The sequence below is a fragment of the Schistocerca piceifrons genome, chromosome 3 (assembly GCF_021461385.2).
Source record: "Schistocerca piceifrons isolate TAMUIC-IGC-003096 chromosome 3, iqSchPice1.1, whole genome shotgun sequence".
Classification (NCBI taxonomy): domain Eukaryota; kingdom Metazoa; phylum Arthropoda; class Insecta; order Orthoptera; family Acrididae; genus Schistocerca; species Schistocerca piceifrons.
This window is the reverse complement of record NC_060140.1, coordinates 495,246,170-495,261,716: the sequence shown is the minus strand read 5'-3', so window position 1 is coordinate 495,261,716 and position 15,547 is coordinate 495,246,170. Positions and strand designations below refer to the sequence as shown.

At 47.3% G+C, this 15,547-nt stretch overlaps 1 protein-coding gene across 1 annotated transcript in view; it reads left to right on the top strand.

Moving 5' to 3' along the window:
• LOC124789367 (GTP-binding protein Di-Ras1) overlaps positions 1-15,547 on the top strand; it is a 394,418-nt gene that overhangs the window by 349,160 nt on the left and 29,711 nt on the right. The window contains exon 3 of the mRNA XM_047256694.1: positions 12,803-13,080. Within this exon, the coding sequence (XP_047112650.1) occupies positions 12,803-13,080 (278 nt within the window). The remainder of the gene's footprint in view (positions 1-12,802; positions 13,081-15,547) is intronic.

The window sequence follows — 15,547 nt, the reverse complement described above, 5'->3', positions numbered from 1 at the left end:
TCAGGAGATACGACGTCATAAACATTGAGCTGCGTGAAAATGAAACTGCAGGGCGAAATTGGTTAGCGCTGTAGACAAATACGTGGTGAAATATGTTAAATATACGTGAAATATATTTGACATGTGCTCATCCTAAACCCCTGGGACGATTTCAGCCAAATTTGGTACACACATTAGTTACGATCTGGAAAGAAATACTGTGGTGGTAGGAACCACCAGCCTCCTACTGGGGTAGGGTTTATAATGAGGAGAGAGAAGGGGCAGGAGGAGAGGCACAAACAAAGAGAGGGAAGGAGGAGATGGACAGAGAAAGGAAAGATGAAGAGATGGACAGTGAAAGGGGGAGGAAGAGATGGACAGAGAGAGGGAGAGGAAGAGATGGGCAGAGAGAGGAGGGAGGAGAAGATAAAGAATGGAGGCAGACATGGACAGAGAGAGAGGAGGGGAGGGGATATATACAGCGAGAGGGGGAGAAAGCGATGAACAGGACAGGAGAGGTAGAGCTGGACAAAGAGAAGGGAAGAAGGAGATGGACAAAGAGATGATTGGAATAAATACGTATCCAGGCAATGCCAGAGTCTCACCTAGTAAATAATAAATGTTTAATGATAGAATGAAAACATTAAGAAATAATCCGTAGGATAATAATGTGGGCTATAGCAGACAGGTTAATCTTGACTACATGTTTATTCAAACAATTTCCTAAATATAATTTCGAATGGTGACCTGACAATGATTGGAAACTCATCATAGAACTGATCCACTAAAGCACAGAATAATAGAGTGTAGTTTCAAGCAGAGCCTTCGTAAACAGTAGCACGTGCAGACTAAAGCCTGCAGCCGAGTAACAAAATCTCTAAAACCTCTAGCTATAGTCTCAAAATTCATCAGGTGCATAAAAAATCATTAAACAGCAACAAACTGATTGCCGTCGGAATTATTCAATCACTCATAACCTGACAATGACTCTAACAAGGGGAAGACCTCAGACACGGCAAACCGATTCGGCTCACATTTGGCAGGTCGCTTGCATACAACCTAAAACAAAGGAATCTAAGATATTTTTGGTCAACACCCCAGCGTTTTTGAGAAAATCACCCCTAAACGTTATGAAGACAATTGACTCAAAATTGGAGGGATCGATAGATAATTGTAAACAGAGCATTTTTCATCATCTGGTATAGGGTCCGCAAACGCAAATTTTTTCCAGAAATCGAGGAAAGAAACTTTTGCAACTGAAGCTTCTTTATCCACATGGTAAACGCTTTTCGCCGACAGCGCCGATAGCGCAACGGCTAAAGTTACATAAGTCCGGCTTTCGCCGCCGTGCAGTGCGGACGTGTTGTTGTTTCCGCCTGCGGAGCCCGCGCGCTCGCTGTTGTTTACATTTCAGCGGCCGCCACTTCCGTGTCGCTTACGTGCACTAGAACCATGGCCAACCGTTTTCGAAAATCAACACTACGATTCAACTTCTGCAACGAATACGCACGACCAAAGGCCTTGGAAGTGGAACGCTTCCTACGCGACGTTGCTAAGATCCCAGCTTCCGACATCTTGGGCATCCATTTGTCCATATTAAGCAGTACGGTGTACGTCAAAGTCGTCAATGACGCGGTATGTGAAAGAATACATCGTGACACCAACCATGGATTACGCTTTTGCCACGCCGACGGCAATGTCGGAGCGGTCACTGTCGACCATTCCGGCTTAGGAATGCGCACCATACGAGTTTTCGAACTCCGAGCTTCCGGCGGAAGATGTTATCGCGGCTTTCCGCCCCTATGGCACTGTACATGGCCACACTGCCGAACGCTGGGCGCAATTCCAAACGTACCCCGTTCTTAACGGTGTACGGCAGATCACCATCGACCTCCATCGCCACATGCCTTCTTACCTGCAAATTAGCGGGTGCCGCGCGGTTGTCATATACGACGGCCAACCCAAGACCTGTTCCGGGTGCGGCAAAGAAGGCCACCTCAGATCTGAGTGTCTTCAGCGACGAATCACCCAATTGCCAGCCGCTACCGTGGCACCTCCGACTCCGACGACGGTTTTAGCGATCACCTACGCCTCGGCGCTCTCTTCTCCTCCCACCGGCCGCCGCCTGTCGGACCATGTACCGGTGACCCTTCCAGCTGCTACGGGTACCGCCGGGGCCGACACGTCGCGCTCAAAGCCTGACGCTACTCCGGCGCCACTACCAACAGCGACGACTTCCGACTCCCACCCGCCTGAACATATGGACGCCCCTTCATTTGACGTTCCTGCGACGACCTTCCTCTCAGAGTGTCGCGACTCCCTTCCGTCTTCCAACACGGAGGGACGAACCCGCAAACAACGTTCACCTAAGAGGCGCAAGAGGAGGCGCCGTACGGTCTCGGAACGAGACGGATCACCTCCCCCTGATGCTCCAGAGGCCGTTCGACCCCACGAGGCCTCGGAGAACCTACACGACGATACGAATGATAACAACATGACGCCGACTGTGGCTGTGTCGATGCCTACTCTACTGGCTCGCCCAGGTGCTCCTGAACCAATGGACTCCACCGTTGCGACTGCCACCGAGACGTCCACCGCCCCTACGACTGAAGTGGAACGTACGACCATCACAACGACAGCGCCTTCAATGGTGTGGAGTGAGGACGTCGATGAGGACCCGGACCACACGCTGGGGACAGAGTTACCCCAGACGGAAGCATAGTTACGCCGCTGATAACGCCGTCAGGTGGCGTACGGCACGACTCGCCGTTGCCTCGCCCCTCTTCCTCCTCCGCCGGTGGAGTTCCCCTCCACGGCGGGGTACGGCTCCAAACCTACCGAATAGCGACGATCAACACTAACACCATTAGCTCACCCATGAAACTTCAACTGCTGCGAGAGATGATATGGGCGTCGGACGTCGATATCGCACTACTACAGGAAGTACACTTGGCCACACTTCCAGACGTCGCGGGATATAACACTTATCCTTCTCCTGGTGACCACCTGGGACGCGGCGTAGCCATCTACGCCAGAGAAGGCATTCCAGTGGCAGATATCACATACCTTCCATCTGCCAGAGGCATGGCCGTCACCGCCATGGGGACGCGTATCGCCAACATTTACGCTCCGTCAGGCTCCACCCGCAGACGCGACAGGGCACTCTTCTATTTAGAAGAAATCGCTCCTTTGTTTCTTGGACGCAGCGACCATTACTTGCTTGAGGGTGATTTCAATTGTGTCTTGCACCCTAAAGATCAAGTGCCCCACTACCTGTCAAGAACTGCGTCTTGTCGTCCGAGATCTGTTGCTCCGCGACACTTGGGAAGTCCAGCACGGCGACGCGCCTGGACATACTTACGAGACGAGTCACTCCGCGAGCCGCCTTGATAAAATTTACTTCTCTCGGGAACTCACACCTGCAGTCCAAAAAAAAAAAAAAATATCAAATGGAACTAAACAGAGCCCGCCTCCACGTGGCGGGACACGGGCAACGGTGTGAGTGGGGACGGGAGCCGGTGTGGTGTTACTTTCAGTCACTGCGGACCCCGAACCCAGTCACAGCGGCTAAGTGGCAACATACGACCCACCATAAGAAATTAACGGTGGGTCATAAAATATAAGCAGCTAGTGAAAAAAAAAAAAGTCCAAGGTGCAGAACTTGGGCCCCTGGCCTTTTCGGACGACTGTGCCTACATCTGCAACATTCTCTTCCCCAGGCAAGTGGTCTGGCGTAGTCGTGCACTGTGGAAGCTAAACACCTCCCATCTTCGTGATCCCCAATGTCTTCAACGTGTTACCGAGACATGGGCCACCTGTGAACTTCGCTTACCTAAATACTTCACGACCTTGACCTGGTGGCTGGAATGTGCCAAACCTGCCATTCGACGTACTTTGATTCAGTATGAAAAGGAAGTTGCTACGTGGCGCCGGCACACTACCGACTATTTCTGCGCCGTTCTCCGCGACCTGGACGCCCAACTGCCCACCCCCGACACCCAGAGGGAACGCAGCAGGATCAAGGCGCAAATTGTAACTTTGACACGCCGTAGACTGCAGGGGGCTATGGTGTGAACCCGATGTCAAGATTCGGCGGAACAAGAACATCCGACCATGCATCATATCACCTCCTATAGGAAACATCGACGACAACAACTCATCACCGAGATCACCACCTGTCGTGGCCAACACGTCACTTGCCAGGCCGAATCGTCAGTGCCTTTGTCGACCACTACCGCACAATGTACCAGGAGGAGACTACCAACAACCACGCTGAGGAGTCTGTGTTACCACATGTAACTCGCACCCTCACCAGCGACGAAGCGGACGAGCTGATGGAGCCAATTACGCGTCACGAAATCCACGATGCAATCACAAAGGTGCTCTGAATAAGTCACCTGGTGTCGACGGATTGCCCTTAGAATTTTATCGCGCTTTCTTCACACTAATGGCGTCACGGTGGACAACGATGTTTCATGAACTGCTGACGATGGGGATCGACGTGCCGCCGTCCTTCGTCACGGGAATATTATACCCATCCACAAGTCGACACCAGGTGTGACGACAGCACATTACCGTCCTCTGACTCTGCTTAACGCAGACTGTAAAATTTTTACACGCCTACTGGCAACGCGATGCCTCAAGGTCCTGCCTAGCATTCTATCCCCGGAACAGACAACTCCGGGCGGCTCAGTTAATATACAAACGGCCACAGGAGAATGTCGCGATTTAATTGCACTGGCAGCGGCGTGCAGACTCCGCGTCGCAGTGGTTGCCATTGATTTTGACAGCGCATTCGACAAAGTGCGGCATCTTTTTCTGTTCTCAGTGATGAACCACATGGGTTTTCCAACAGCATTTATCGACGTCATCCGGCGCCTCTACGGCACCGCCGAATCGCTGATTCAGGTTAATGGCCGTGTGGCGGGACCAGTGGCGATCCGGCTTTCCGTACGGCAAGGCTGCCCACTTTCGACCCTACTCTATGCCATAAGCCTGGAGCCACTCATCGGGAGTCTGACGAGCCACCTTTCTGGTCTCACTTTGCGACAGCACAGTTTTCGATGTCGTGCGTATGCGGACGACCTCCTTCTCTTGATCCGCTCACGGAGTGAAACACACACGGTACTTGATTTGATATCAACTTACGGCACTGTAGCGGGCAGTTACATGAATTTGGCTAAATCCGCGGCGATGCCCATTGGACGCGGCCTCTCACACGACGACTTAGCCCCTCTCCCGTGTGTACAAAAACTACGATACCTTGGTACCATTTTCACCTCCACCGTGCGCCGCTCCGCTGCCATCAATTTTCGGCGTGCACTCCAAACTATCCGCACGACGGTGCGACAAAACCTTCTCCGACGACTCGATTCTTTACAACGTGTCCACTACCTCAATCAACACGTGGCGTCCAGAATAGTCCACATTGCACAGGTCCTCCCGCTGCCATCAACTATTGGACGCAGCCTCCAGGCTACCTTCGGATACTTCCTTACGGCCGGTACCCTCTTTAAGGTCCGCTACGACACGCTCACCCTTCCCCCGCGAGCGGGGGGCCTCGGCCTTGTCAATGTGCGACTCCGCGCGGCGTCCTTGTACATGTCCACCATGCACAAGCAGTGGCACGGGGGCACCTCCCTTACGCGCAGCTTGCTGGAAATTCTTGTGCCCGCGACCATAACACCACCAGTACCAGTCGGACACATCAAGCACCATCTGACGCACATTTCTGATTTCATCGTCGACTTCAGTTATGCTCACACACACTTACCGACCACGCGTTCTCCTCGACCTAAAGATTTTTACACCCCACTCCTTCGTTCCATATCCATCAACAATATCGAACTGAGACATCCGTCCACGCGGTGGCCCACGGTTTGGCGTCATATCCACCAGCCTTATCTTCCCTCCAACGTCCGGGCAACATGGTACCAAGTCGCAAATGAAAAATTCGCCACAATCGTCGTCTTCACGCCATCGGAATGAAGGACTCTCCACTTTGGTCCATTTGCCACCTCGTGGATGACGATGTCCACCAGCTGATTTGTGCTGCCACCAGTGACGTCTGGAAACTTGCCCGACAGTTCGTTGCCTGTTACCTCCGCGTTCCGCCGGACTCGATTGACCCATGGACTTTTATCCATCCTGAGAATACTTATCTCCCCGCCACCAAAAATCATGCAGTTGTATGGGTCAAGGGATGGACAATCACCTACATGTATAATGATGGCGACAAATCACGCCTTGATTTCTGGCAGTACTTACAAACCGCCCACAGTGAAGTCGAACACCGACCACGCTACCGCGCCTTCTTCGCCAATTACCTACACGCGATCTTTACGTCACCCCCGCTCAGTTGGATGGTGCCACACGCCGGCAGCACTCCCGCCCCCCCCCCCCCCCCTGCTGTCATCTGAGACTTCAAAAAATGGTTCAAATGGCTCTGAGCACTATGGGTCTCAACTGCTGTGGTCATAAGTCCCCTAGAACTTAGAACTACTTAAACCTAACTAACCTAAGGACATCACTCACATCCATGCTCAAGGCAGGATTCGAGCCTGCGACCGTAGCGGTCGTGCGGTTCCAGACTGTTGCGCCTTTAACCGCTCGGCCACTCCGGCCGGCCATCTGAGACTCCCCGCGCTACTTTCTGCATTTTAACCCAGAGTGGAGTAGGCGCATGGACACGCGCCTCCTTTTTTTTATGCACTATACCAGAAAACACTGGTTTCTCCGTCACTCCACTGTATATTGCTTCACACCTCTTACCTTACATCAGTATTATTATTCTTTCTTTTCCTACACCTTGTTCATAAAAAAAAGTTGCTCGCCTTGTGCGAGTATAATGTCTTGTGTTATTTTAGCCGGAAGGATGGCATTTCTGTTGTATTTAAGTTTGTACCAATAAAGATCTTTTGTTCATTTACCCTGTTCCTGGTAAAAAAAAACATAATAAAAATTAATAAAATAAAATTAAATTGAATCAAAAAGCTACCTTGAGGGAGTGATTCAGGGACGGCAGGGGGCAGACATCGCGGCCAGGCCTCGGGTTCCGACCCCTGCTCGTCTTGTCTCCACCTACTCATAACTGAACACTCTTAAAAAAAAAAAAAAAATTTAAAAAATAAAGTTACTGGGCGGGGGAGCGGAAAACCCGGGTTCGAAACTCGAAGAAACCGAGCCGATGCTATTCTTTTCGTTTGTATTTTTCCATATCTCAATTGATAGGGATAGGAGGGTTAATAAGGTAAGTAAATCAATAAGAAATGATAATAATAAGGTAGGCAAACTAATTTCCCAAACGCCATGAGTTAGTAAAGTATTAAACTTTTAAGCTTGTCACATGAAAACAAGTCCGAGTAAGAGTGCTGCGAATTCCTCACGAGGGATCACAGATAGCCAACCGCGCGACGCTTGTTCACAGCGAGACACGGGACTGAATGCACGCGGGGAAAGTTATGTTGTCCCGGTTGCCTCTTCGTCATATCATAGTTGTGAACCTGGAAGAGTGAAGATGTTCAGCATGAGCCTTATAGAAGTCCTAACTCTGACTACAGAGAATGAATATGACCTTCAGATGGGAGTCTATAAGGTGCAGCAGATACCCACAAATTACAACCTAACATTTTCGGGAGGTAAAAGGAAAGTGATAGCATTTCAAAGTAGACCGCCAGTAAGATCTAAAATAGTATTCAATAACGATATCTTGGGGCAAGTAAAGTATTTAAATATCTAAGATGCGACATTACTAACGAAGATAACCATGATGTGACGGAAAATTAAATAAACTTCCATTTGTGAACCCTTGTAAAAATTTTGCGGAATAAAGCCAGAAAAGAAACCCATCTCAAATTTCATAGCACAATAGCAGAACCAACCCTTAGTTATGGAAGTGAAGATTGGGCACAACAAGACACCAAGAAAGTAGAATACAGACTCAAGAAATGAAATTTATAACTAGAGTGGAAGGATGTAAAAGAGAATGTCAAAAAATAAATGAAGATATAATGAAAGATTGAGGAACATATAACCTAAAGGAGAAAATAAAGGAAAACATGAGAAAATCGAAGGAACATGTAGACCATATGAATGGAGGATAAAGGCTCTCAATTATATACACGCTGAAAGAAGGAATGTAGGAAGACCATGCAAAAGATGAATATCGTAACAGGCAATTTAACTAATACATGAAGTGAAGAAGAAGAACGAAGTCCCAGAATGTTCCAGAAACGCGAAGGTTAAAAAAAAGTTATTGGAAGTAGGAGGACGCAAACCAGCGCACCAGCTGCACCACTGTCTACAACGCCGCCATGAACATGTCAATTTGTAAACGTGTCTTTTTAACTTAGATCTTCTGAAGTGACAATCTGTCATTACCTTACATTCAGTTATAGCAAATCGTTCCAGTACCGACCCGTTTTCGAGAGGTCTTCTATGTACTGGTCTTTTGAAACAGCGTACAACCATAGGACATAAGTTATAATATGAAATCCATCAAATACGAAGTTCAGCTGAAACGTTGAAATTCGATATGGTAGCTCCCACTTCTCAGTACACGATAAGACAACGAAAGTCGGTCGAAACTGGACATGTTCACGTCATAGTGACGTCACAGAGAGGTATTGCCGCGGTGAGCCTAACGCATTCCTCAGCTGGCATGCCGCCAGAGTTTCCGTGTCTTTGGGATTTCCAAGCAGGCTGCTCTGCCCACCGGCCTGCACCAGTCCTGCTGCAGACCTCGCCTGCACCGCTTGGCTGCTCTGACAGCGCCAACTAGATTAAGGAGGCCTCTACACCGAGCAGCCCACCTACAAAGAGTAGGAACACAAGTCTTCCCTGCTGGTAGGCAGAAACTCTTTTTTTTTCTTGCTAATTATTGTATTTTTAGAGACTTACTTCATTTTCATATTCGTAAACGCTCAATATCATATTTTGTAAATGTTTCTGTTAGATATTTGTGAACTACTAGTTGAATTATCTAAACGACCTCAGTATTGAGCCATTTCTGTTAGGCTAGCCTTTCTTTTTTCGAATCACATAATTCAGAAAGCAGAGTTTTTATTCTCAAACGACCAAACAATAAAATACCAAACAGTGCCCCCTCTCTAATCACTGGGCGACTCTACAATTTCTGCCTTCCTTTCATCTGAGATTCGAAAACCTTGTCGTTAGTCTGCTGAACCACTAATCCAGCACCTACTAAACACAACGCCTTGTTAAATTTCTACGAGCAGGTCGGATGACATCGTAACAATGTCCGTGTATGTAGTGCTCTAAATCAAGAACAAAACAATCTCTCCAGACACGTTACACGAAGCACAGAAAAGGTCACTACGATACGCTCTTGTTCCGTGTCAAGCTCCATTTTCACAGCAAGCAAACAACTAAAATAGAACACCAAACAGTAACACGTTGTAAGCAAAAATTCGCAGGCTAGTGTTACACCCGCAATCCAACAAGAAATTAGTGTTTCATGTACTCTAACCTCTGTGAATTCAACTAAAACTTATTGAAACATACGTGGAAAACCTAAGTACTACTTCCGAGTATAAGCTGTCGATTTGCTGTTGCCTGTCACAGTCTGTTAAAGTACCACAAAGCGATAGCCTTCCGTACAGCCATTCCTCCATAGCCACCCTTACTCAAATTGTCCAATGAAGTTATGCTATAACTGATTTAACACGGCACATACGAGTATAGCGAAGGTATGTCACAAAATCTAGCAGTTTAGTCGCCCTGAAGAGGAATCGAAATGTCGGTTGTAAAGTTGTTTCAGTGGTTTGCAATGGCGCGGCCAGACACCCAATTTGGTTCTATCCAATTGCACTGACCGTGCAAGCTCACGAACTTAGGTTATTACTGGCGGTGGGTTCATCGAACCACCTTCAAGCTATTTCTCTACCGTTCCATTCTCTAATAGCACCTGGGAAAAATTAACACATAAAGTTCTCCGTGCGAGCTCTAGTTTTTCTTATTTTATTATGATGATCATTCCTCTCTATGTAGATGGGCGCCAACAAAATATTTTCACATTCGGGGGAGAAAGTTGGGACTGAAATTTCGTGAGAAGATCTCACCGCAACGAAAAACGCCTTTGTTTTATTGATTGCCATCCCATTTCTCGTATCATGTCCGTGGCGCTCTATCCCCTATTCCGCGATAATACGAAACGAGCTGCCGTTCTTTGAACTTTTTCGATGTCCCCAGTGTATCCTATCTGATGTGGAGCCCACACCGCGCAGCGAAACTCTAGAAAAGGACGGACAAGTGTAGTGCAGCAGAGTCTTTAGTAGTACGTCCTGCCAATAAATCGCAGTCTTTGGACAGTTTTCCCCGCAACTGTATCTATGTGCTCGTTCCAATTTAAGTTATTCCTAATTGTAATCCTTAAGTATTTAGTCAGTTATCGTTAACCGAAATTCCTTTTGGTACTCATGTAGATGACTACACTCTTTTCATTATTTAAAATCATCTGTCACGTGTCGCACCATACAGATATCTTGTCTGAATCCTTCCGCAGTTGTTTTTGATCATCTGAAGATTTTACAAGATCGTAAATGACAGCATCATTTGCAAACAATCTTAAGAGGGCTGTTTAGATTGTTCCCTAAATTATTACGTAGATCAGGAACAGCTGAAGGCGTAAAACACTTCCTTGGGGACCGTCACATGTTATTTCTTTTTTACTCGATGACTTTCTGCCAGTTCCTACGAATTGTGACTTCTCTGACAAGAAATCATGAATCCAGTCGCACAACTGAGACGATTCTTTGGAGGCACGCAATTCGATTAGAAGTCGCTTCTGAGGAACGATGTCAAAAGCCTTCCGGAAATCTAAAAATATGGAATTATTTTAACATCATGTCTCCACAGCACTGATTCCTTCGTGAGGATAAACAACTAGCTGTGTTTCACAAGAACTATCTTCAAACATTATTTTATGTGCATATGGTACAGTTCCAGGCATGGCTTTGTTATAAAAACTTTCTCTGCAAATCCCTGTGAAACCCTTCGAAACCAATAATCTAAATTGTGAAATACCGTGTATCGCCTTCAGCAAAGGCCCCATAGGGTACTCCAGAATTACTCTCACATTTAATCATGTTTGGGTGTGCAGCCAGATCCCGTCGACTTTCTTCCACGATATTTTCCGGCGAGAGACGTCCGGCCATCTTCAGCTGAGTAGATAACTACTGAAGAGCCCAGGTGCATTCACGGTATTTATGCCGAATCTCCCGAGTCTCGTGCATGCGATATACACTGGCGTGTTTCGGCGCGTGCATCAGGTAAATGTAAATGCCGTGTGACTAGGGCCTCCCTTCGGGTAGACCGGTCGCCTGGTGCAAGTCTTTTGAGTTGACGGCACTTCGATGACTTGCGTGTCGGTGGGAATGAGATGATGATGATAAGGGCAACACAACACTCAGTCCCCGAGCAGAAAGAAAATCTCCGACCCAGCCAGGAATCGAACCCGGGCCCATTGGTACGACAGTCTGTCGCGCTCACCACACAGCTGCCGGGGGCGGACATGCGTCAGGTGTTGACATGCGAGGGACTGCCGAGTTGTGTGTGCTGACCTCGGTGATGGAAGTGAGAGGTGAACTAATCATTGCGTGTCGAATGACCCCGTCTATTCGGCTGTGACTGGATAGTTTTAATTACAGGATTCCAAGTTTTATCCAGTTGAAAACCGTTGTCACGATTTCTAATACCATCGACAAGACGTATTTCCACTGATTCTTTGATTAACTGGAAAAATTTTTGACTACTGCATTCCACTGCATGTCCCATGGATTTTAACGGTTCCGTAGGCGGTGTATCTTTCATGTTCTGCACAACGCTCTTGATAGTTCGCATCGTCTGGCGCATATATGCAGCACCACGCTCACAGGGAATTTTGTAAACGCCCTTTTTTTCAGTTGTAAGTCGTCATAAAGGGATCCAGCTAGGGCCATGCTCTTCGCTGGAGGGCGGAAGATAACCTTGATTTTATTTTTCTTATGCAGTCTACCTATTTTATCAGAAGACACATTCCTCTGTTGTTATAGCTGTGCATGGCTTTTGCGTTAAATGAAGCCATTCTCTTTAAAGACGTTCTCCAAGTGTTCTAATAATGCGTACGGGTTTTCATCGCCCCATATTACGTGAGTCCAATGTAGTAAGGCACTGAGAACACCGACAGTTTGCGAGGACTGACGGCAGCTAGACGCCTGGAGATACAGATCTGTATGCGTGCGTTTTCTGTACGCCAATTGTCCCAATTACCAATTATTCTTACGGCGCACTAGCACGTCTAGAAAGGGTAAAGTCTCACCATTCTCAACCTCCAACGTAAACTTGACATTCTCATGTAATGAGTTTAAGTGACAAAATAATTTCTCCATTTCCGGTCTGCCATGAGGCCATACAGTAAAAGTTTCATCTACATAACGCCAAAAAACCGTAGGATTTAAAACAGCAGACTCAAGTGCTTTCTCCTGAAAGCCACCACAGGGGACAAAGGGCTCTCCATGGCGATGCCGTCTTTTATTCAAAGAATTCGTTATTAAGTAAGAAGTAGATCAAGGAAAGAGTATGTTCAGACAGGGCCGTCAATATACTGAGTTCTGTCTTTTAGAATGCCCTGAATCTAGCCACAAATCTGGTCCGATGGTTGGCAAGCATGTATTTTCAAGATGTAATGGTGCACCTCATTGTTTGGCGATCTATGTTGTGGTGCAGTTCACCTGCTGGAACATCATGTGTATACGTTTAGTGCTGGAGGCTTTCGTGTAGTTGCACGGCACGTAAAGCACGTGTAAGCAGTGAGTGTTGTCGGCAGGTGGACATCTTGGACACGGCGGGGGACATGCAGTTCCCCGCGATGCGGCGGCTGAGCATCGCGACGGCGCACGCCTTCCTGCTGGTGTACGCCGTCACGTCGTCGGCGTCGTTCGCCACGGTGAAGCGCTGCCTGCAGGAGGTGCGCGAGCAGCGGCCAGACTTCCAGGAGATCCCCATCGTCGTCGCGGGCAACAAGCTCGACCTGGCCGCCACGCACCGCGAGGTCGCCATTGAGGACGTCTCCGAGTGGCTCTTCTGCGAGCTCCCCAAGCTCAGGTGCGCTCTGCTCTCCCCTTACTGCCACTTGCGTTTCACTTGTAACCTCCAAAATACTCAACCTGTGATCATGTACAGGGGCGGACAGAAGTACGAGGGGCGTTTGAAAAATCCGTGCAAAGTCCGAGAGATGGCACCACCGGCGCGTATCGAGGTCATGTTTAGTTAGTAGCATCTTTCGAAAGAACGCGCAGCAAGTTTCAGCCATATTGGTCTATTTCTTTGAATTTGGCATTCGTGTGAATCAAGGAAGTCGAGTGATTGTCAAAAAATTGACGAAAAAGAATTTCGTGTGGTGGCTAAACATAACTTTATAACAGACAAAACGCCTCAGGAGACTAAAGAGAAGCTTGATAAACATTACGGTGACTCTGCAACTTCGATTAGAACAGTTTATAAGCAGTTTCAAAATTTTCGGAGTGCCCATATGGGCACAAGTGATGCTGAACGTTCTGGACGCCCTATCGAGGTTACGTCTCCAGTAATCATTGATAAAATCCATGATATGGTGATGGATGACAGAAGAGTTAATTAAGGTGCGTGAGCTTGCTAGTGCTGTGGGCATCTCGAATGAAAGGGTACATAATATTTTGCATAAACATTTGAACATGAGATAGCTATGCGCAAGATGGGCTCCGCGATTGCTCACGCTTGAGCAAAAACAGAATCGTGTGAAGTGTTGCAAGGATGGTCTGCAGCTGTTCAGGAAGAATGCGCAGGCCTTTAAGCGTCATTTCGTCACTGTGGATGAAACATGGATACATTGCTATACTCCTGAGACCAAAGAATAATCTAAACAATGGGATAATCGGCACCAAACAAGGTGAAAACCATTCCTTCGGCCTGAAAGGTTATGGCGACTGTCTTTTGGGATTCGCAGGGGATAATCCTCATCGACTATCTGGAAAAGGGTAAAACTATTACAGGTGCTTATTATTCAACGTTATTGGACCGTTTGAAACTCGAGCTACCTGAGCTGCAAGAAAAACGCCGGCGATTGGACCGCAGAAAAGTCCTTTTCCATCACGACAATGCACCAGCACACACCACAGCAGTTGTGGTCGCAAAATTAATGGATATAGGACTCCAACTCGTTTCACATCCCCCCTATTCTCCAGACTTAGCTCCCTCGGACTACAATTTGTTCCCCAATTTGAAGAAATGGCTGGCGGGACAAAGATTTTATTTAAACGAGGAGGTGATTGCAGCAACTAATAGCTATTTTGCAGACTTGGACAATTCCTATTATTCGGAAGGGATCAATAAATTAGAACAGCGTTGGACGAAGTGTATAAATCTAAAAGGAGACTATGTCGAAAAATAAAAAAGTTTACCCCAAACACATAAGTAGTTTTTATTTTTGCACGGACTTTTCAAAGGCCCCTCGTATATACAAATGTCAACTGTATGCTACTAGAAGAGAACATTTAACTACCAAAACGTACACCGTAAAATAAATAAATCTCTTCTATGTTTTTAACAAATCTTTGTTTCATTTTAATGTCACGTGTATTTACTTACATTAAACACGATTACATTTTCGTTATGAAAACTGTATGATGTTCTCCCAACAATAGGACTAAACAAAACACAGCGCTCTAGTTATTGGTTGTCATGCCTTTCCCATGAATAAATGATATCGAACACCTTGGTACTGTATGTGCAGTCGGTGACAAAATTCATGAGACCCTTCGCCTCATCGTTATGCTGAACTGAACAGCAGTATTGTCTGTTATAAATGTAAATGTCGTGTGACTAGGGCCTCCCGTCGGGTAGACCGTTCGCCGGGTGCAAGTCTCTCGATTTGACGCCACTGCGGCGACTTGCGCCTCGATGGGGATGAAATGATAATGATTAGCACAACACAGCACCCAGTCTGAGCGGAGAAAATCTCCGACCCAGCCGGGAATCGAACCCACGCCCTTAGGATTGGCATTCTGTCGCGCTGGCCACTTTTTTTATTGTCACCTATTATTGCAAATTTGTTTATAGGAGACTTCGAGGAACGTGCCTTAGAGTTGGCGGATTTGAAACCTAAGTGCTTTTTCAGACACGTAGACGATACTTGTCTTGTTTGGCCTCATGGCAGTGAGAATCTGGACGACTTTTTAGAACACTTGAATTTCATCCACCCGAATATTCGTTTCACGCTGGAGGTGGAAAACGATAGGTGCGTTCCGTTCCTTGATGTGTCGGTAGGAGGAAGGCTTATGGTACATTGGGATATTTTCATACGATGCCTGCTCACTCTGACTTGTATCTTCACTGATAGTTGTCACCACCCAGCTTAGCGTGAAGGGGTACTTCATACCTTGATTCATAGAGCCCACGTCATTTCAGACGCTGGGAGTTTGTCAGCTGAGTTAACCCACCTTGAGGTCACCTTCCATCAGAATGGATGTAGTGAAAGACAGATGAGAAGTGCGCTGCGCCAACAACTAAACGTGCACCAGGTGAGTAAAGATAA